General features: G+C 45.0%; 2 protein-coding genes across 2 annotated transcripts in view; both read right to left on the reverse strand.

The window, feature by feature from the left end:
* Positions 1 to 1,171: 1,171 nt before the first annotated feature.
* Positions 1,172 to 11,128, reverse strand: zmp:0000000529 (WD repeat-containing protein 20). The gene is made up of 4 exons (XM_034700493.1): positions 10,335 to 11,128; positions 4,661 to 4,843; positions 2,539 to 3,948; positions 1,172 to 2,063 (listed from the first exon to the last, which is right to left on the reverse strand). Exons 1-4 carry the CDS (start codon positions 10,731 to 10,733, stop codon positions 2,016 to 2,018), a joined length of 2,040 nt encoding a protein of 679 aa, XP_034556384.1. The 5' UTR covers positions 10,734 to 11,128; the 3' UTR covers positions 1,172 to 2,015.
* Positions 11,129 to 13,180: 2,052 nt separating this feature from the next.
* Positions 13,181 to 20,040, reverse strand: part of LOC117825700 (mitogen-activated protein kinase kinase kinase kinase 5-like) — a 32,222-nt gene continuing 25,362 nt past the window's right edge. The window contains exons 26-33 of the mRNA XM_034701621.1: positions 19,201 to 19,303; positions 19,022 to 19,080; positions 18,690 to 18,793; positions 15,991 to 16,168; positions 15,812 to 15,880; positions 14,859 to 14,948; positions 14,592 to 14,718; positions 13,181 to 13,869 (exon numbers count right to left, since the gene is read on the reverse strand). Of these exons, the coding sequence (XP_034557512.1) occupies positions 13,773 to 13,869; positions 14,592 to 14,718; positions 14,859 to 14,948; positions 15,812 to 15,880; positions 15,991 to 16,168; positions 18,690 to 18,793; positions 19,022 to 19,080; positions 19,201 to 19,303 (827 nt within the window). The 3' untranslated portion in view covers positions 13,181 to 13,772. The remainder of the gene's footprint in view (positions 13,870 to 14,591; positions 14,719 to 14,858; positions 14,949 to 15,811; positions 15,881 to 15,990; positions 16,169 to 18,689; positions 18,794 to 19,021; positions 19,081 to 19,200; positions 19,304 to 20,040) is intronic.

A 20,040-nucleotide genomic window follows, 5' to 3' on the forward strand; every position in this document is an offset into this window, starting at 1 on the left:
GGAAGGTGCCTGTTAGAATCCTTAAAGTCTGACTGGTCACATTTAATCCATGCTTCTTCTCAACTTGTGTTAATCTGCACAAACTCTTTAGATTGCAAGTGTGCATATGCAAGATGCAGATCCCTGTGAACCTCCATGATTTACTCATCCTGGAGTTTAATCAACACGTTAGAACAGCAGCAGGTTTTTAGCCAACAGGTGTTTTAGTTGAAGACAATCCCAGAATAGAAATGGAGATTAAGGGCCTGTGTCCACTGACAGCATTTTTGTGCTGACAGCGCCTACTTTCTGTGTAAAACCAATGCAGTTCAGCATTTCCAGCGACATGTGCAAGGTGCAAAACGCCCTCTGCATCAGCTGTTTGTTGTTGCAGCACTCACCTCTGCGCTTGTTAACATCACTCCTCTCTCACCCACCAACAAAATCATGAAAGAGGAAGAGGAGAAATTGATTCTAGTGGGGGTCTAATCTCCAGGGCCCGTATGCACGTCCAGCCACTAGTGATGAAAACAGGCCTTTTGTGCTAATGGTGAAAACAAAATCAGTTAGCGGTCTGCATGAGCCAGGTTAACGCCCCAACAAAGCATTACATTTAATGGAGGTAGACCCGACCATTACAGGTGCTAACAGCAGGATTACCTCACCTGTTAGGCTGTTTAAAGGATGGAGGACATCGTGCTGATGTGTGACTGTTTAAGACCAAATATGAAAAGGCAACGGATATTTAGGGATCGAACGAATCCTTTGGAAAAGTCTGACGATGTTGAAATATACAGCAAATTTAGATTTAGGAGACGCAAGTTAACAACTCCGTTAACAAGTCCTCATCCTTCGATGGGTGGTCCTCCACCTGTACCACGTTGGTGGCGGTGCTTGTTGCGCAAAGACGCTTTCATGTTACTGATTTTATTTTGTAGGTCTTCTACTGAGCGCGCTCAGAAACACCACACGCATTGACCCAGTTCAAGATCTGAAGCCAGACTTTCCCTTTCTCCTTGTTTGTTCTCTTTGAGGATTGACTTGCTGATAACAGCTGTTTGTTCATTCTAGATTCTTCTAATCAAATGTCCATTTCTTCTTGATCTTCTCTCAGTCACAGCGGGACCGCTCGCCATGTTTATTGTTGTTTATGCGTAGTAGGCATGTGCAGTTTGAAGTTGTTGGATCAGGGTTTTCCAGGAGGTTCCCTGGAAACATGACGTTTTGCACGAGCCTCGCTTTCATGGCACAATTAGTTAATCGGCCAATTATTTGCAGTCGTGCATTTGGCTAACGCTACGGCTTAATAGGCCGTTCCATAATGGTACGTTAAGACTAATGGTCCCGTTTGTGTGATGGCTGGACGTGCATACGGGCCCAGGACTTGAGCTGGTGCGAATGTCAAGACACAATTCCTTTTCATTCTGCAGGATGTCCTTGAATATGAGCAAATATCAAGCACAAAGATCAGAGAGAAGCACTCAAAGAGGAGTCAGTGGACACATGCCCACATACTCTAACCGGCTGCAATCTGCCATCGAATGCAAGAAGAGGAGGAAGCTGTCAAATGCACCGGAATCATTCGCAGTAAGCACAAATTTGATGTGACATAACGACCCTGTCAAATTTAGCATGCAACGCAATTAAGTATTGATCTTGCACACTGCACATAAGACCCCTTGGCTTCTATGCTAGCTTTAGTTTTTTGTATTGAAGTATTTTAGTTGCAAAGGCTTCCAGACAACCTTAATGCTTTCAGACCACATGTCTGAGTGATTCACAGGAGGTGTTTCCCACCAAACGTGCCACCATGAGAGTAAAGTGAGTCGGGATCAGGGTTGGGGTCGTGGCAGATACAGAAGGTTATACTGAAGGGAGAGGAGGGAATAATACTGCAGTGGTAGGTAGAGTACGGTCTGGTTTTTGGCCCCTAGTTTGACACGTTGGAGGATCTCAGGAGAGACAGTTGGACTGTAAGAAGATGAAGGACGACGGAGGAGACGGAGGAAGGGATGAGTGCAAAGCTTCTCCTCCAGCTATACCACCGTGCCGCTCGGAGAGTTCCCGTTCTGTGCTGTCAGGTTCTGCACAGAGAGACGGAACATAAAGGAGAGTTAGACACCAGGGACGATTACACCGAGAAAATCCATGCTCCACTTTTCAGTGCTCCCAGATAAAAAGAGACTGTTGCTGAGGAGCAGAGATGAAATCATCTCCATCTGTTGAGTGATTTGTTTAGTGTTTGAAGAGGAGCCGTCTGAAATATCCACCCGGAGAAGAAACACTCAAAACAAACTGATCAGTGACCTGTGGGGAAAAACACGTGTTTGCACAACATTTCTGAACTCCTGAAATGAACAAAGCTCAGAGTTTTACTGACAAAGAGTAGCTTATACTGGAACACAAAGAAAATCAACTTACAGCTGATAACCTTTCATGAATCTACTGGAGAGGTTAAAGACATTTGAGTCGCCTGAAACCAAAAATGTTCACAAAAAGGGGATAAAGGTTGAAAAACAATCAATAGTTTGTCTTGTAAAAGAGGAAGTTGGTACATACCGCCTTCCCAGGCCGTGCCCAGGTGCAGATGAGACCCTCTTGGCAGGCTGTGATGATGCAGTCGTCCATGAACACCAGGACAGTCAGCCGCTCGTGTGCAATCTTCTTGCACACCAGCGGCTCCAGCAGCGGCACCTCGTGCATGCGCGGGCACAGCGTGGTGCCCAGGACCTTGGCAGCATCCAGCCGGTTGCTTCTCGGCGCCACGTTGATCTTATCGTTGCTTTTGCTGATGTTGCCCAGGCTGTGGTACCTCTTGTGCTCCTTCTCCACCCCGCTGCCACAGCCGGACTTGTCAGACTTGCGCTCCTGCAGCGACAGCGTGGCGAAGCGGCCGATGCTAAACGGAGTGCTGTTTCCTCCGGTGGTGGCCCCTCCCCCTCCTCCTCCGCCCACGCTGCCCTCCGTTGTGCCCTGGCTCTTGGAGGCGTTGGCCACGGCAGGGTGGGGCAGAGAGTTGGAGCGAGAGAGAGAGCGGGGGAGAGGTAAGGGGAGCGTTGGTGGGTTGGCGGTGCCGGTGTTAGTGTTCGGAGGGTGGTGGTGCCCCTCCACGCCTCCGGTTCCTCCCCCACCTGAGGTGCTGTTGACTGTCACGCTGCCAGAGTTGGACAGTGAAGGCCCGAAAGTGTTAGTAAAGGCGCGGGTCAGTGGAAGGCGGGGGTACAAAATGTCATCAGTCAAATCCCACAGACAGAACTGTGTGTCCTGCCCCACCGAGCCGAACCGGTACGTCACCGACGCCGACCCGCCTCCTTTAGAGCTGTGCCGAGAAAGACGCGACAGCGTGCTGCTCGTTCTGACCCGGCCGAAGTGCATGGAGTTATTCGGCGCCCCCTGATGGAGGTCTTCCTCACTGCCACTAAGCTCCATCGGCTCCTCGTCCTCCAGGGAAGTCGTAAAGGGGTCAAAGGCCACTACGTTGACCCAGGACTTGTGTCCGTGACCTCGAGCGACCACTCGGCTCTCTGCGAATGACCACACGGTAACCAGGTCGTCCTCTCCGCCTGTGGCCAGATATTTCCCATCAGGACTCCACGACACGCAGAGAAGGCCGCCGAAGTAGCTCTTCATCACGCCCTGCAGCTCCATGGAATCAAAGTGGAAGACACGCAGGCAGCCGTCCTGGCCCACGCACGCCACGTGGACGCCATCAGGCGAGAAGGCAAACTCGTTCAAGCCGCCCTCGCCCACAGCCCATCGTAACAAAGGGTTGCGTGGCGTCTTGGTTTTACAGGCGTAGACGGCGAAGCCTTCGCCTTGCCGCAGCAGAGAGTACTGCGGGGCCGTGGTCCCACACGGGTGGTCCACGTTGTAGAGGTAGAGGTGTCCGCTGGCGTGGGAGGCCAGAAACAGGTTCTCCGACTTGGGAAGCCATTTGAGACACGTCACCTTGGATTTGTCTATCAACCTCTGGAAAACAGGGAGGAGGAGGACGGAGGAGAAGAGGGAGGAGGAGAGAGATTGTGAGAAAAATAGATGAATAAGGACGGATGGAAGGATTCAAGAGTGTGACGTGGAGAAAGGAGTCAACATGAACGAGTGGAAGACAAAATATAAGGACCACTTGGACTTGGAGATGATTGTTTTCATGTGGACCATGTCACCTCAAGATAAATCTAAACCAGTGAGAGATGAACGACAGAGAGAGAACTCATGAGAGAGTCTGCAGAGATCAAGAGACCGGCTGCAGCAGAGACAGAGAGAGAACCAGGAGGTGGGAGACGAGGAGAGGAAAGATGAAGAGAAGCAAATCCCAGGGAGGTGGACAGATTAAAAAACTACAGTCTGCATGCAGCAGTGCACACATTCACACACACACACACACACACACACACACACACACACACACACACACACACACACACACACACACACACACACACACACACACCAAGAATCTACTCAATTTAATTGTCTATCCCATTTAAGAGAATCCCATTACAGAAAAAGAGAGAGATTAGGAGACTCAGTGAAGGAGTGGAAACGATGGAGCATGTTTGAGGCCCGATGCTGAAAACAGAGTCTGAATCTCTCGGCTACAAGAGAGCGACCGAAGTAGGGCACAGGAATCGATACAGGAATGACAAATTGCTCCTCATGCAGTGAAGCAGAGGAAACAAACCTCCTCATTGAAGAGTTTACTGGTCTCCTTCTTGATGGGGTCGAGGTACTGGACCTGCCCGGCTGAAAACCCCACGATGAGAGCAACGCTCTCTGCTGTGGCCGAGTACTGGTTGAAGTCGTGACACGTGGGCTGAGTCCCCTTGTAGATCCTCTTGTCTATGGGCTTGCTGAGGTCTACAGCCTGCAGGGAGAGAGAGCAGAGATGGAGAGATGTGATGAAAGAGTGTCAGAACAGAGGAGGTGACTTTCAGAGCTTCTCTTAGCTTCATTTGAATCTAACATATCTCACACTGCTGCTTTTGTCAAATGTTCACAGAGCATTGAGGGGAAAAAGCAGCATTGAGATATTTCCACAGCAGCTGAAGCAGCAGAGTGAGATCGAAAAAGAAAAGTTTCTCATCCACAGACGATCGATGGTAAACATGGAGTTTAGGTGTCAGAGTGAAGGAGCAGCTGTTCCCTCCTGAGCCGCTGTGAGCTGAAATCCAACAACCACACACCAAGAAATCTATCAGCCAGGATTCAAGAAACAGCAGAGAGCATCATTCATGGCTGCAGGAGTATTTCAGGACCGCCAACACGCTTGTTATTGTACTGCTGACAAACAGCACACAGAAAAGGTCACACCGGATCTCTGAGGGTTTGCCGGAGTCATTCTGTGTTACGCTGCGATCCTTCATGTCGAGTTTAAATGGAAATAGCTTCAGCGTGCAGGAAGGGAAGGAGACACTCATCATGTCTGGGAGAATATAACACACTGATGTGATTCAAGGATGATCCAGAGGGTGTGTTTTTGATCAGTTCATTACTATTTGTCTAAATCAAACTTAAGTCATCCTCTCAGGTTTGTTGATTCTGATCATCTCTCCTGTTTGAAAGGATTCCTTCATGATGAGCTTTGAGTGAAAGTGCTGAGGGAGAAATCCACTGTCCTTGTTCTGTTTGCAAAATAAACATCATCTTCACGTTACTCTACCTCTAACACAGCTACCTCTACATCAGCTTCAGACCTAAATCAAATCCTAAGGTCTTTGGACCTGGGTCTCCTCTCCATCCCCCCGGACTAAGCTGCAGACTTCTGGAAACAGAGCCTTCAGTGTGGCCGCCCCTACTCTGTGGAACTCTCTCCCTCCCAACATCAGCAGCACCCCAACCCTGGACACTTTTAAAAAAGCAGTCACCTTTTCCTCAAGGCCTTTCCCCGCTAGCTAGTGTTGTCCCCACCTACCCCCCAGACCCCCTTCCTGACCCTGTGAAGCAATCTTGGGTTTCTTGAAAGGCCCTATATAAATCCCACTTACTATTATTATTATTAAATGATCACAGGAAGTAAAATCAAAGCAGGAACACCAAAAACAGTCCACTCACTGAACTCTGATAACTTGTGGCGTGAAGACCGACTGAAAGAGACGTACAATCAGCTTTGATGCTGACAGTAGTCGTGGGACCAAAATCACTACAGCATCCTGACTTGTGCAACACGATTACAGGATTTCTAGTAAGTTATGCCGCTGCAATTTTGGCTTCACAGATAAAGCGTACGTCCCCGTTCATAGAAGCCACATCCTCTTTGCAGAGGTCGCTGGTTTAACTCCGGTCTTCTCTCGCTCTCTACTCACCGCATGTCCTGTCTCTCTCTATCTTCAGCTGATCTTGTCTTAAAGGTGGAAAACCCCCAAAAGAGACTTCATCTAAACAAAGATTAAAGAATAAATCAAGCCTCTGGTGATCTCATGTCTCTACTCCACGACCTCTGGGGGGTTTAATGACATTAATCCTGCACTGTACCTTTAAGAGGCATTCTGTGTTCATCAGTTTTACAATATCATGATCAGTTATCTGGATATTGTGATGCATTGTAATGTATTGCAGAATGGCTGGATTGTGGCATTACTTGTTTTGATCTGTTCTTTAAGGACTCCTGTGTCTGACAATAAAGATGATGATGATGATGATGATGATGATGATGATGATGATGATAATGCTATGGGAAATGCATCTTTGGTGTGTTGACCTGTCATCTCCACCTCTCCATGTCTCTATAAAATAAAGTTTATCCTTAATCAATCACTGCGGGCCACCGAGCAATTTTGCAGCAGCTCAGACATCCTGGTTACAAAACAACACCTGACACAGTCCTGATCAAAGGTTTGGATCACCACTGAGGTTGATTTGGTCCAATCAGATGTCAGAGAAGTCTTCATAAGATGTTCTTGTTAGTGTAAAGGTTGTAGATAGTTACCTTTAAACAAAGATCTAATTTTAAAGAAGGCTCTGCAAAAAGTCAGGTTTTCTACACCGGGACCAAAATGCTGAAACCTCTGAGTTATTAAAGAGTGAGAGGATGCAGCAGTCATTTTAACAGAGACTAGCTAAGCATCAAAGTCACTGTGGATTTAAAAAGAAGAGGTTTCTATGTGCACAGCGAGGCCTCGAACAAGCCTGAGTTAACCTGCTTAGAGACTTAACTTAGAGAATCAAAGAAGCCGGCTCTGCTGGAAAACCAGTTAATCACACGATTGGCGATCAACGTTCAAACCTGTCAAATGAAACGACTTGGAGGACTGGAGAGGCACAGAAAGGGATCCCACAAATATTCAGACCCCAACAACAAGCACCAACGTGGTCTGATAAGATCTGGGTCAGTACCGGGTTCCTGGACAGGAAATCAAACCCTGAATCAAAGTGTTTATCTCTGTCAAGTGAGGACACCGGGACATCTGCTGAATAGAGGATCTGATCGTTTAACAGTTCCTCTTTTGGGGCCAAAAATATCTGACATTAAACAACTTGGTGTCTATGTTACGTTATTTTCATTTGAGGGAGAATGACCCTCAAAAAGACTGAGCCTCTGGATTTGAAGGTTTTAGTTTATTGTGAGTAGTGAGCTGTTTAGGACGTGTAATGTACGACATTATGCTTCCCTGAAAACAAGGACAGACTACTGAATGTGCAGAGTAATGATGGTGATGTCCTCAGTCTGTTGTATGTCCCACACTGTTATGACTGAGCATGTGCAATAACAGAAAAACCTTGAAACATTCAAATGATGTCATTCCCAGCCTCATTGATCCGTGTCAGGTGAACGGAGGAGAAGCTTTTTACGTTTGTCCTCCAGTTCCTCCTAAATGGGTTATTAGTATTCCTCATTAAGAGGCGAGTGGTGCAGCTCGCTGGGAGCAATCTCAGCTCTCTAAAATCCTCAGTGAGTGTTAGCCATGCTAAAAACAAGCTCTGTAAGGAGACACTGGAGGACAAACAAACAAAAAAAAAACAGCAGTCAGAAAATATCTGATTCTTTTTTCTGTGAAGTCGACCTCTGAGGAACAATGTTTGAATATCTGAAGAGCATCACATTAATCAGACTCTCACTCTCATGACTCCATGAGGGGACAGATCAGCAGGAGATCAGAGAGAGGTTTCAGGTTTCCAGTTTAGAACCATTGTGAACCACCTGCTGCTAAAACCCTTCACCTTTCAGTCTCCACATCGAGCACAGCAGCAGCATCTGCAGACCGAAGCTGCAGACTGAAGCTGCATAATGCATTCACATGTATTAATGAGGTTAAACAGCTTTCAGTCCACAGGATTTGGAGTTTAAAGCAATGAATGGAGCTCTGTAACAGTCATGAGTTGATGTTTAGTTCAGTTTTTCCTTGTGTTTCATGCCTTGGTTCCTCCCTGGGTTTATTCTGTATCAGTTATCCTTTGAGTCCCTTGTGTGTTTTGTGATCCACGTCTCTTTTTGTCCTTCTTTCTGGTGTGTCTTAGTCTTGTCTTGTGTTCTCTGTTGTTCTGAATCCCCTGTGTTTCCAGGTAAGTCACTTTCTGCCCTTGTGTGTTTCCCTCCTTGTTGATTAACCTCATTAGTTTCACCTGTGTCCTCCTGTGCTCCACACCTTAGCTCCTCTGTTTCCCCTGTCTCTTATCAGATCATTGTATGTCTACCCTCCTGCATGTGCATGTGTCCTTGTGTTTCTATGTTTCCTGTGTTTTTGTTCTAAAGTATTCATTTCTTTATTTTTTTTAATCTGCATTTTTCTGGTCCTCTTCCTTCTACTTTTCTCCATACATGACAGTAACAGCCTCCCTGTCTGCTTCCTGCTCCTGTAGTAACACTGGTCCCTCCTGCAGCCTCCCTTGACTCTGAGCATCCCTCTGCATGATGCATTCAGGTGTATTAACAAGGTTAAACAGCTTTCAGTTCACAGGATTTGGAGTTTAAAGCAATGCATGGAGCTCTGTAACTGTCATGAGTTGATGTTTAGTTCAGTTTTTCCTTGTGTTTCATGCCTGGGTTTCTCCTGTGATTATTCTGTATCAGTTATCCTTTAAGTCGCTTGTGTGTTTTGTGATTCATGTTTCCAGGTTAGTTACTTTCTGCTCTTGTTTCCCTCCTTGTTCATTAACCTCATTAGTTTCACCTGTGTCCTCCTGTGCTCCACACCTGGGTTGATTACTCTGTGTATGTAGTTCCTCTGTTTCCCCTGTCTCTTGTCAGATCATTGTATGTCTACCTAGCTGCATGTGCCTGTATCCTCTCATTTCTGTGTTTCCTGTGTTTCTTTAATTTTTTAATCTGCATTTTTCTGGTCCTCTTCTTCCTACTTTTCTCCACACATGACAGTAACAGCCTCCCTGTCTGCTTCCTGCTCCTGTGGTCCCTCCTGCAGCCTCCCCTGACTCTGAGCATCCTTCTGCATGATGCATTCAGATGTATAAACGAGGTTAAACAGATTTCAGTTCACAGCATTTGGAGTTTAAAGCAATGAATGGAGCACTGTAACAGCCTCCCTGTCTGCTTCCTGCTCCTGTAGTCAGTGGCGTGTCCAGAGGGGTGGCCAAGGGTGGCACTGGCACCCCAGGGGCCACCACAAAATCCTAAACTATGATAGGCTGTGTGCCTTGTCCGAGGTGGGATTTCTATTAGAGGCTATAATTTGGGATGAGTTAAAAGGCTGACAGTAGATTTCTTTATTAGTGTCCTCAAATGAGACTTTGAAAAAAACATCTTTTGTAAATCCTTAAAGAATTAAGCTTAGAGGATTTATCCCACTTTGTCATGTCTTTTTTTTTAAGTCAAAAGGAATATAACAACTGTTTCATACTTTAATGAAAGTAGGTTGTGAAGACAGAAAGGGTAAATGTTATATATTTGTAAATGCACTGCCTATGTGAGAGCCTCAGTTGGGCCACCCTGGTCGAAAAGTTCTGGACACACCCCTGCTCCTGTAGTAACACTGGTCCCTCCTGCAGCCTCCCCTGACTCTCAGCATCCCTCTGCATGATGCATTCAGATGTATAAACGAGGTTAAACAGATTTCACTTCACAGGATTTGGAGTTTACAGCAATGCATGGAGCTCTGTAACAGCCTCCCTGTCTGCTTCCTGCTCCTGTGGTCCCTCCTGAAGCCTCCCCTGACTCTCAGCATCCCTCTGCATGATGCATCATCAATCTCCATTCAGCCAAATGATCATCCATCCCGTCCTGCATTGTGTAACAAATCTAAAATGTGCAGGCTGGTCAGATCTGTGCAGGAGGAGCAGCCTCACACAGCGGATCTGTTCCACAAGATGACGAAATACAATAGCAGCACTGGGCTCGTATGCTAAGCTAACCCTGAGCATGTAATGTGTCATAGTCTGGAGAGAGGAGGGATGGACCAGCTCACCTTCTTGATGTTGGTGTACGTGTAGAAATAGAGCTCCCTGCCGATGTTGAAGCACACGCGCTCGGACTCCTCGCTCGGGTCTTCGGGCTGCAGCTTGACCATGGAGACCCGGACCGGGGGCAGGAAGCCCGCAGGAGAGGAGCTGGCTGCGGCATTGGAGGAGGAGGAGGCGGCGGCAGCAGCAGCAGCCCCGGGCCCCTGCAGCAGCCCGACCCCTCCGCCGGGTACCGGACCGGGTCCAGCTCCTGGGCCCAGCGTGGCTCCGGAGGACGGACCCCGCGGCAGGCCGCCCCGCTGCTGCGAGTCCGAGAGGGTGAGCAGCTTGTAGAAACCCTCTCTGGTCCGGAACTGGGATTTAATCTCATTGATATCCTTCAGAGCGCCGCCATCTCCGGCCATCTTTAGTCCAAACAAGCCGCACAGGAAACTGAGATTCTGACCTGGAAATAAAAACGCTTCAATCAGAGGAAGGAGGAGAGGAGGACTGGGAGAGGCGAGGAGCAGCAGCCGAGCTCAGCTAGGCCGACCAGCACACCCGCTCTGCTCCAGTGCATTGTACACCAGCACCGGCGACACGACCCCCAACACTGGAGGAAGAAACCCCGAGAGAAAGCCCTCCTGAGCCGGTGTGAGCATCATCCTCGGCCGGGTCTCTGCCTCCCTCCGTCCGTCCACCCAGCACTGTGCGTAAAGGCGCGTGATGATGCGTCGCTGCTGCTGCTGCTGGCCAGGTCTGACAGTCTGACACTGCGCACTCCCTCTGAGGAGAGGGGGGGTAAAGAGAGGGCACCCGGCCCTGGACAGCCCGCTTCATTTAACCCTCATTTAACCTCCCAGTGACATCCAATAGGACCACCTTAAAGACATAAACCACCATGATAGTCATCCCCTCCCCACACACACACACACACACACACACACACACACACACACACACACACACACACACACACACACACACCCAGCCTGTCACGAGAAGGCAATAAGGCTCTGTGGGCGAGGAGTTCTGCTGACACTTCCTGAAAATGTCTTAGGAGTAGGGTTGCAAAATTTCAAAGTGGGAAACTTTCCCTGGGAATAAACCAGGAATTTACTAAACTGAAGGTTGGCTCTTAATAGAGAACTTAAATATAGTTGAGAGAAATATATTTTATCATAATCCTGACTAAAACAACCAGATTTCATCAAGTACAGTTGAATATCTCTGCTGTTCCTCCATCACATGCACAGATCATTTCTAGAATCCTGCAGAGGCTTCAGAAGCTGGAGGGAAGATGCTTTTTTATTTGCATGTTGAATGGGACTCTGTTGGGATTACATTGTTGTTAATTTTTGAATGGGTTGGGTTGGAGGGGATGAGTGATATTTAACTCAACATTCATGTTTTGGTTCTTCAATTAAATAATTTATTTTTCAATAAAATATTTAACACTTGATAAAGATCTACTTACAAATAAATCTGTTTTAATTGCATTATTTTGGATGGATGTCTGCTTAGAACAAAACAAATATCTATACTTGGATATGATACCTTTACATTAAATTCCCAGTTAATTCCCAATTTGGAATATTTCCAAAATTCCCCAGCTTAACTTCCCATGGAAATTTACCAGAAACTTTCCAGCCCTTTGCAACCCTACTAAGGGAATAACCTATAGGCACAATCTGCAACAGATTGCATATATTATTGCATGTGTGTGCAATAGTGGAGGGGGGGGAAGTGGGACTGACTTCCTAGAACCCAAGTGGGGAGGGGGGCCCTGAATGGGTCTTAAATAAAATGTGTTTTCCACTACACTTTTCTTTTGTTTTGTTCTAACTGCAATAGGAGGTCCTCGCCTCCCTCCACTGGCTCCCTGTCCATTTTATAATTAATTTTAAGATTTCATTGTTTGTTTTTAAGTCACTTCATGGTCTGGCACCTCAGTACATCTCTGACCTCATACACATCTACGCCCCCTCCAGAGCACTGAGGTCTGCTGATGAGATGTGTCTTGTGGTGACCAAGCTTTCTCAGTGGTAGCTCCTAAACTGTGGCATGAGCTACCCACCCGAGTCAAAAAGGCCCCCACCCTGGATCCTTTTAAATCACATCTTAAAACTCACTTTTACTCCCTGGCTTTTAATACAGCATGAGAGTTTGTGTTGGTCTCTGTTTATCCTTTAATGTACTGTATCTTACATTTGACTATTATTTATTTCTACTGTTGGTATTTGTTGTGCAGCACTTTGGTAACCTTGTTGTTTTTAAAATGTGCTATATCAATAAAATGGATTGGATTGGATTGGATAACTAAAATTGTCTGAATAAATAAACAAACATTCAGAATTCCTTTCTGGAAAAAGAGGAGTCTGTCTGAATCTGAATGAAAGTAAACTTTAGGTTTTTAGAGTTTTATTTGACTTCCTGAGGTTAGATTATACCAAATAATGCCCCCTTATTGTTAATCAACATGTCACTTGGCTTCAAATAATCTTGTTTAAAGAGGTGGACAGTCTGAAGGTCAATATTGTGCCCTTCCTTTTTGAGAAATTGTGAAAATAATAATATTGATATATAGCTTAGATTTGAGTCAGTTAACCAGGAGAGTTTAAAGCAATGTTTTATTTTGTAGGGTTGGCTGTGGTGATCGGGTCCACTAAGATATCTTTGCAGGGGGCCCAGAGTTCCTGGTGACACCCCTCTGTGTGTGTGTGTGTGTGTGTGTGTGTGATGCTTCAAATTCAAATGTGTGTTTTTTCTTATCACCTTTATGCTCTTATAGTATCTCTTGAGGCTGACATTAATTCAATGATTGACAGATCTCAGTCTTTTCATGCAGCGGTGTGAAATAAACTGAAAACAGTTCACATCTTATTCATTTTATAGCAAAACGTGCACACACACATTGATAACACACACCCATTGTTCATGAATGGTTACTACTTTGCTGTTTTTCATCATTACAGGTCACATCATCTTGAGTTATTTAACGTTATTACAGTGTAACGGCAGTCGAGTGTGCATCTTGAATTCAGCACTGACATGACACTCAGGTAACAAACAGCTTGATCAGCAGTACGCTGTTGATCCTATAAGTCCTTTATGTTGGTTGTGGAGTGCTGTACATGTCAGTCCCTGCAGGCAGCAGCTGTGATCAACAATACTGTGACAGATGAAAGTAGACCCACCTCTTTTATCAGAGGAGGGCATCCCTTCATTCTTTAAATGGTGTTTTTTCTCAGCTGTGTATTCTTATAAATCCTGCAAACTAAAACTTCACCAGAGTCAGGGTCACTTCCTTCTACTCTCCAGCCATGAAATAAAAATGAAATTCTGTGACGGCAGTGATGCGTCCGTGTCCGTCATGATGATGGATGATAGTCCTGAGAGGAGGCGTTCATATGGAAGAGGAGTTAGGAGTTTCCCATGATGCTCTGTGCCGGCAGACGGCAGAGTCAGGGCAGCATGACGTAGTTCTCGGCTATTTCCAGACCATAAAGGTCTGAGAACCCGGTGTTGTCCTCGGTCTGACGTGTCTCCAAGATGACCATCCTGTGGTGAGAGAGTCAGGGGGTCAGAGGATGTGGAGCAGAGATTTAAAGAGGTCAAAGCTGACAAAACTAACAACAACAACAAAAAAAGGGTGAACTGAAATGAGACAAAATACTGAGGCTGGGCCGACACCGTGAAATGTGATGAATCAGAATCAAAGCTAGATAAGATCCTGATATTTTGTACATAATTTACAAAGTTATTTCAGGTTTAAAGACGACTGATTTCATAAAAATCCAACCAATGAAAAGCTAAATAGTAACATCAGCACATCCTGAAATATCTCAGCAGCTACGACTGATTGTCCTCCCTGAAATATTCTACACACAGTCATTCTCTGAAGATGAGAAGACTGATTTTCATGACCCTTTGGCTTTTTGCTCGAGTGCCACCATGAAGTGTATCAATTTTGGCTTTCAATAATATACATATTTAGGGAAATGTCAACAATTGGATAGCTTTATTGAATCCTTTTTATATCCCCCTCAGCATGAGTTATATGTATTTTCATCTGATGCCACAATCAGGTCAAAATTTAATGTGTCCTATACTTTGGGAAAGGTTTACAGCTTTAATGACATTTCCATTCCTATATTTTAAATGTCTTCTTCTTGTTTTAACTGGACCTGGGTTTAAACTCTTAAAAGGCAGGAGAAGCATCAACATGGAAAGAGAAAAAGTTTCCTTAAGAGATCAAATCAGAGAGAGAAAACATGCCGTACTTGTCCGACTGAAGCAGTCTGTGGATCTTCCTCGGGTTGGTGGTTTCCTCCAGAACTTCAGTGAAACTGTGTCCTCTTCTCTGCCAGCCGTGACGCCACACCACCAACAGCGTCTCCTCAAAATACACTGAACAGACAGACAGACAGACAGACAGACAGACAGACAGACAGACAGACAGACAGACAGACAGACAGACAGTTAGTTCATGCAGAGCTCTAATCTTCTACAGTATCATCTGTCTGTAGTTTGTCCCTGTGTGTTCTTACCTATAGACTCGACATCATGAGAGAAGGTCTCATGTTGCAGTGGCTTGCTGCTCTTTAACTCCCCCTCCAGTCCGACTATATGAACTGACTCTGTGGAGAGAGAGAGAGAGAGAGAGAGAGAGAGAGAGAGAGAGAGATAGAGAGAGAGAGAGAGAGAGAGAGAGAGAGAGATAGAGAGAGAGAGAGAGAGAGAGAGAGAGAGAGAGAGAGAGAGAGAGAGAGAGAGAGAGAGAGAGAGAGAGAGAGAGAGAGAGAGAGAGAGGCAGCAGATCCATCAGTGTGGAAGTGAGGAAGTAAATGAACTTATTGTCTCATGAATCAGCATGAATCATGGGGAGTGCTAAATTTAAATTTGCAAGATGGACAACATTCCCAAAAAACTTTCTGCACAGACGGCTGGTTTATTTCAGATCTTGACTCCTGTTTGTCCTTCATTGAATGTTGGACTGCAGGCATGCATCAGATCAGGCTTAGCTTTTACAAAACAGATGATGGCAATGAACCTAATTTGTATTTTTGCAACATTTAAAACTCTTGACATTTGAATGAAAACTAATATGACCTCTGCCTGTAGAAAATAAGACTTTTTAATCTCATTACCCTGCAACAAAGACTTCATTAATGTCTCTTAACATTGCATTTTCATGAGCAAGAAGCTGCTGCAAACTTTTGATACATTAGAACTCTTTACACATTAATTCATTAGTTTTTCCCAACAGGTGGGAGTGAACACACGACTCACATGTATGATCTGATGCAACCTAACATATCATGCATGCAACAAAGAATCTCTTCAGTGTGACAGAGAGCAGCTGATCCAGCTCTGTGGTGTGTTTGAGGATGGAGTTGATTATATAGATTTTAATCCACATTAATATAGAGATTTGTTTTGTTATGTGCAACCCCTGCATGTGTGATTTAATGTCATATCAAAGGTAACCTGTGTGACTTACTTTCTATTAGAACAAGCAGTGAGTTACTGTCCAGCTGGTTTACTTGGACTGCATCTGGACATGGTCTCTCTGTGAGGACACAACAACAGAAACATCAACAGAGAGTCAGAGTTGAGGTCCGGGTGTTTGTACCTCCTTAAAGTCTTTATGATGAGCAGTGTAACGCAGGAACAGCTTACCCAAGCCAGAGTTGGTGAACCAGGAAGTGTTGGAGTTCAGGTTGATGTATTCTACAAAGACTGGCAGGTTGGGGCTGGACCCCCGGGAGACCCCGATGCACACCAGCGGGTACTCCTGCTGAGGCACCACCACCATCTCAAACAGGCGCACAGGAGTCGGCAGGGGGAAGTCAAAGTGCTGCAGCATGAGAGAAGAGAAATGTGACTCAGAAGTTTCCTCTGAAATGTCTTTGAGTGTTTGGTTGTATTTTGTATCTTTTCACACGGAGCAGCAAACACGGACGACAGGTTAAGTGTTTCATTCAAGGACCCTTAAACCTGGAACCTTCTGTCACAGCGCAGAGCTCGAGTGAGGAAACCAATGAGTCTTCTCTGAAAACCGTAAGCGCTTTATGGGCAGAGGTCTAAAACTAACTCATGAATTTAATAGTGTTCATAAAAGGCTTTATTTCCCTCTCAGTAGAGCTTTTATTTGCTGCTGTCAGAGTTAAGAGTGTAATAAAAGAGGAGAAAACTCAAAGACACAAAGAGAGTGTCCTTACAGCTCACTATAGATCCTCTCACTGCACTCACTCCTGTTTTATTTCTATAATTAATACAGCAGTGGTAGTTTTGCATTAATCAGTTCGTCCTTGATTCCTACTTCCTTAAAATTAAATGCAGCACATTATTTCTGAAGTTTGAAATAAAAGAAGAGGCTGTGATGTTGCATTTTTGACACATAGCTCATCTCAGTGACTAAACCTGTTTGAATCTGTAAAGAAGGTTGGGGTAGTGAAATGCATCCTTCTTAAGGGACTGGTATGTGAGGGTAGGATGAACAGGCTTTTTGTTTGGTTTGTTCAGGAACTAAAACTAGTTGAGTTTAGAAGCAAACACTTCTTTAGGTGCAGGACAGAGTTTGAGGTAAAGGTGACATATCATGCAAAATGGACTTTTTAATGGTTCTCTACCTGAAATCTGTGTCCCTGTCTACAAACCCCCCGAGAATGAAAAAAATCCATTCTGCCCCTGTTCTGATTTCTCCACCTTTCTGTAAATGTGTGTGAAACCAGCCGTTTCAGACCTCCGTGTTTTTGTTACGTAACAACAATATCCGGTCTGTAACAGGAAGTCAGAGCTCGGAGCTTGTTCAGCCCATAGACTGTATAAAATACAACTCAACCCCTCCTCCGTTTTTCATTACCTGCACAAATGTGTGCTAACAAGGAGCTTAGGAGGGAGGCATGCTAGTTGTAGGCTGTCTTAATAAACACAAAGGTCTGTTTTACTCCCCACGTCTGCAGATTTGAAGATCTAGTGGATGATTTTTATTTATCATGGATAAGTGCTAGCGCTAGTTAGCATAGCCACATAGCTACATGTTCATAGCTGTAGCTGTGTACCAAGACACACGTCAACATACTGACAAATAAAACAACAAGAAACACTAAATCTGTGACCAATCCTTCATAAAAGGTCCCGCTGCCTTTCTGGCAGAGGTCGGTTTTACTCCCCACGTCTGCAGATTTGAAGATCTAGTGGATGATTTTTATTTATCATGGATACGTGCTAGCGCTAGTTAGCATAGCCACATAGCTACATGCTCGTAGCTGTGTACCAAGACACACGTCGACATACTGATAAATAAAACAACAAGAAACACTAAATCTGTGACCAATGGTTCAGAAAGGTCCTGCTGCAGGCGCCTCTCCGTCAGGATCATATTCTGGATCAGATTCAGAGGGTTGAAGTAACGTGATCTCTGAGCAGCCGTGTATATTCAGCCAACATGTAAACATTAGATCAACGTGCTGGACAGCCAAGGCCACACCCACTTCCTGAGGGGGCGTGGTCAGAGAGAAAACAGAGTGTTCTGAGGAGGACTGAAGAAGAGGGCTTTTCAGGCAGACCAGAATCTGATTTCAAAGTGTTTTTTTGAGCATAAACTTTAAAGACATGTTTTGGGGACCTCTTAGACCAATATATGTTGATGAAAAAAGTGTGATATGTCACCTTTAAACAGTCGGTGAACATGAGACACAAACAAAAGTTTCCTCAGTGACAGAGGAGACCTGAAGACAAGATCTGGGTGCAGAAGTATGAGCCAATCACAGCACTCAGGGAAGGACTGGTTTTAACTCTGTGGCATTTGATCAAAATGTAGGAGTAACAAGTTATTTGCCTCTGAATTCAATACACTGCTCCTTTAAAGCTTCTGTGAGGAACGTCAGCTTGTGTTGGTTTTGGCGCCCCCTGTAGGCAAAGCGATACCTCTCATCTCTTTGCTGATCTTGTCCTGAACATGCATAAGTAGTGTGTCTTAACCTGCTGTCTCGTAACAGTCAAATCAACACTCACAGCTCATATTTTTGAGGGGAAATGGCTAAAAAGTATGTTTCTGCAGCGTGCTGTGCATCGTCCTGTTTGACATCTACCCTGTGGCAGCTGTTGCAGACTGTAAATATAACTCAATCTGCTCTCTGGTGGTCTTGACTTCACTTTTTTAGGGGTTTAAGAGGCATCGCTGTTCCTTTCTGTCTTTTATTAGCTGGAAATAAAAAGCTTTGTCTTCTTTTGGATCTTTAAAGAAGCCGCTCCTTTCGCCACACTGACTTGTTAGGCTATGGATCGCGTTGATCGTCTTGAATAAGCTGGTTTAATTATTTTAAAACTGAGAACAAAGCACTGTTAAAAATACCCTGATACTGCATACACACCTTGATGAGCATGAACTTGTGCATGGGCTCGTACCACTGCAGCAGCACAACACTGGACTCCAGAGCGCAGCACAGGAACACACATCCTCGCTGCATGTTCACAGCTGCAGGAGACAACACAGACGACAGTCAGACATACAGAAATCTGTCTCCTCGTGAAGATCACATCCTCAAACTGGCTTTAAGTGATGGATTTGGTTTCAAAAAGGGAAGCAGAAATTTCTCCAGCACACACAAACACGACTGCAGAACAGGGAATATTGAACTCATGTGATATTTAAACATAAAGCTCTTATTCTGGATGTTTTTGAATTGTTGTTGCATTGTCTCACCGACTGAGCACGTCTTGCAGCCCTTTGTATCCGGGACTTTAGACGTCACTGCAAATTTCCTGCAAACAGCAGATAAGAGTTTTTAATTGTCACGTGCAGAAGTCGGGTCTAAAGGTTAATTTTCAAATAAAAGAAGAGAGAGCATGGAAAGTGTAAAACAGAAGAAGTCCCAGTGTTACCTTGGTAACAGTCTGTGAGTAGGCAAAACAACCATCCTCTGGTCTTTCCGAGCCTGCTCGTACAACTCTTTGAGCGAATGGGAGTGAAGCTGTGAGGATTTACCTGCAAACACAGAATCAGAGGCAGAGAGGAGCGATCAATGAGAGCGAGCAGACGGAAGAGAACTCACTAAGAATGGTTCTGTTCTTTGTAACACCTGAGACATATTTTATTCACACACCTTGAGGTCTGTGTGATGAAGAATTGAATGCTCAGAACTGAACATGTTTGAAAATGTCTGTAATGGCTGCAACTCTATTCATTCATTTATTCATGTGTTTGTTTTCTGGAGGGCTCAGGTTGTTGTTTGAAGAATCTAACACAGTATGGAGGATCTCTGCAGAAACACACCAACCAGGCAAAACACTATGAACCCTTCAGCAGTCTAACCCAACACAAAACAACAGATCTGCTGTGAATTCCTCTTTTAAGGAGCGTCTACATTTACAGTTTTTGATTACAGAGTCAGGAAGGTGATAACTGAACTTTAAACATGTCATCAAAGTCAAAGTGTGTGTGTTACATTGAAATGTGTTCCTCAATTATTTGGCCCACTCTGTTAACATATTTGAGGGGAGCAAAATTTTAGGAACACCACCCACTACAACCTCAGTGACAAGTTTAAAGTGCAGACATCTAAAAACAACTTTTTTTGGATCCTGCTGAAATAAAACTTTGTGGTGGAGGTGTTGTATTTGGTTACAATAGATTGCACAGGCGGTCATTATGCTGATCACTGTAGATCCTCTTGTTATAATAAGATGTTTCTTTTAAACCAGTATCACTTGTCACTTTGTCCT

Source organism: Notolabrus celidotus, chromosome 14 (genome assembly GCF_009762535.1).
Source record: "Notolabrus celidotus isolate fNotCel1 chromosome 14, fNotCel1.pri, whole genome shotgun sequence".
Classification (NCBI taxonomy): Eukaryota; Metazoa; Chordata; class Actinopteri; order Labriformes; family Labridae; genus Notolabrus; species Notolabrus celidotus.

Excerpts from the sequence above, each read along its gene's own strand:
- zmp:0000000529 (XM_034700493.1), bottom strand. The coding sequence starts at position 10,733 with ATGGCCGGAGATGGCGGCGCTCTGAAGGATATCAATGAGATTAAATCC. Across the intron at positions 4,844-10,334 it reads CGTACACCAACATCAAGAAG|GCTGTAGACCTCAGCAAGCC; the intron begins GTGAGCTGGTCC and ends CTCTCCCTGCAG. Across the intron at positions 2,064-2,538 it reads GGGCACGGCCTGGGAAGGCG|AACCTGACAGCACAGAACGG; the intron begins GTATGTACCAAC and ends CTCTCTGTGCAG.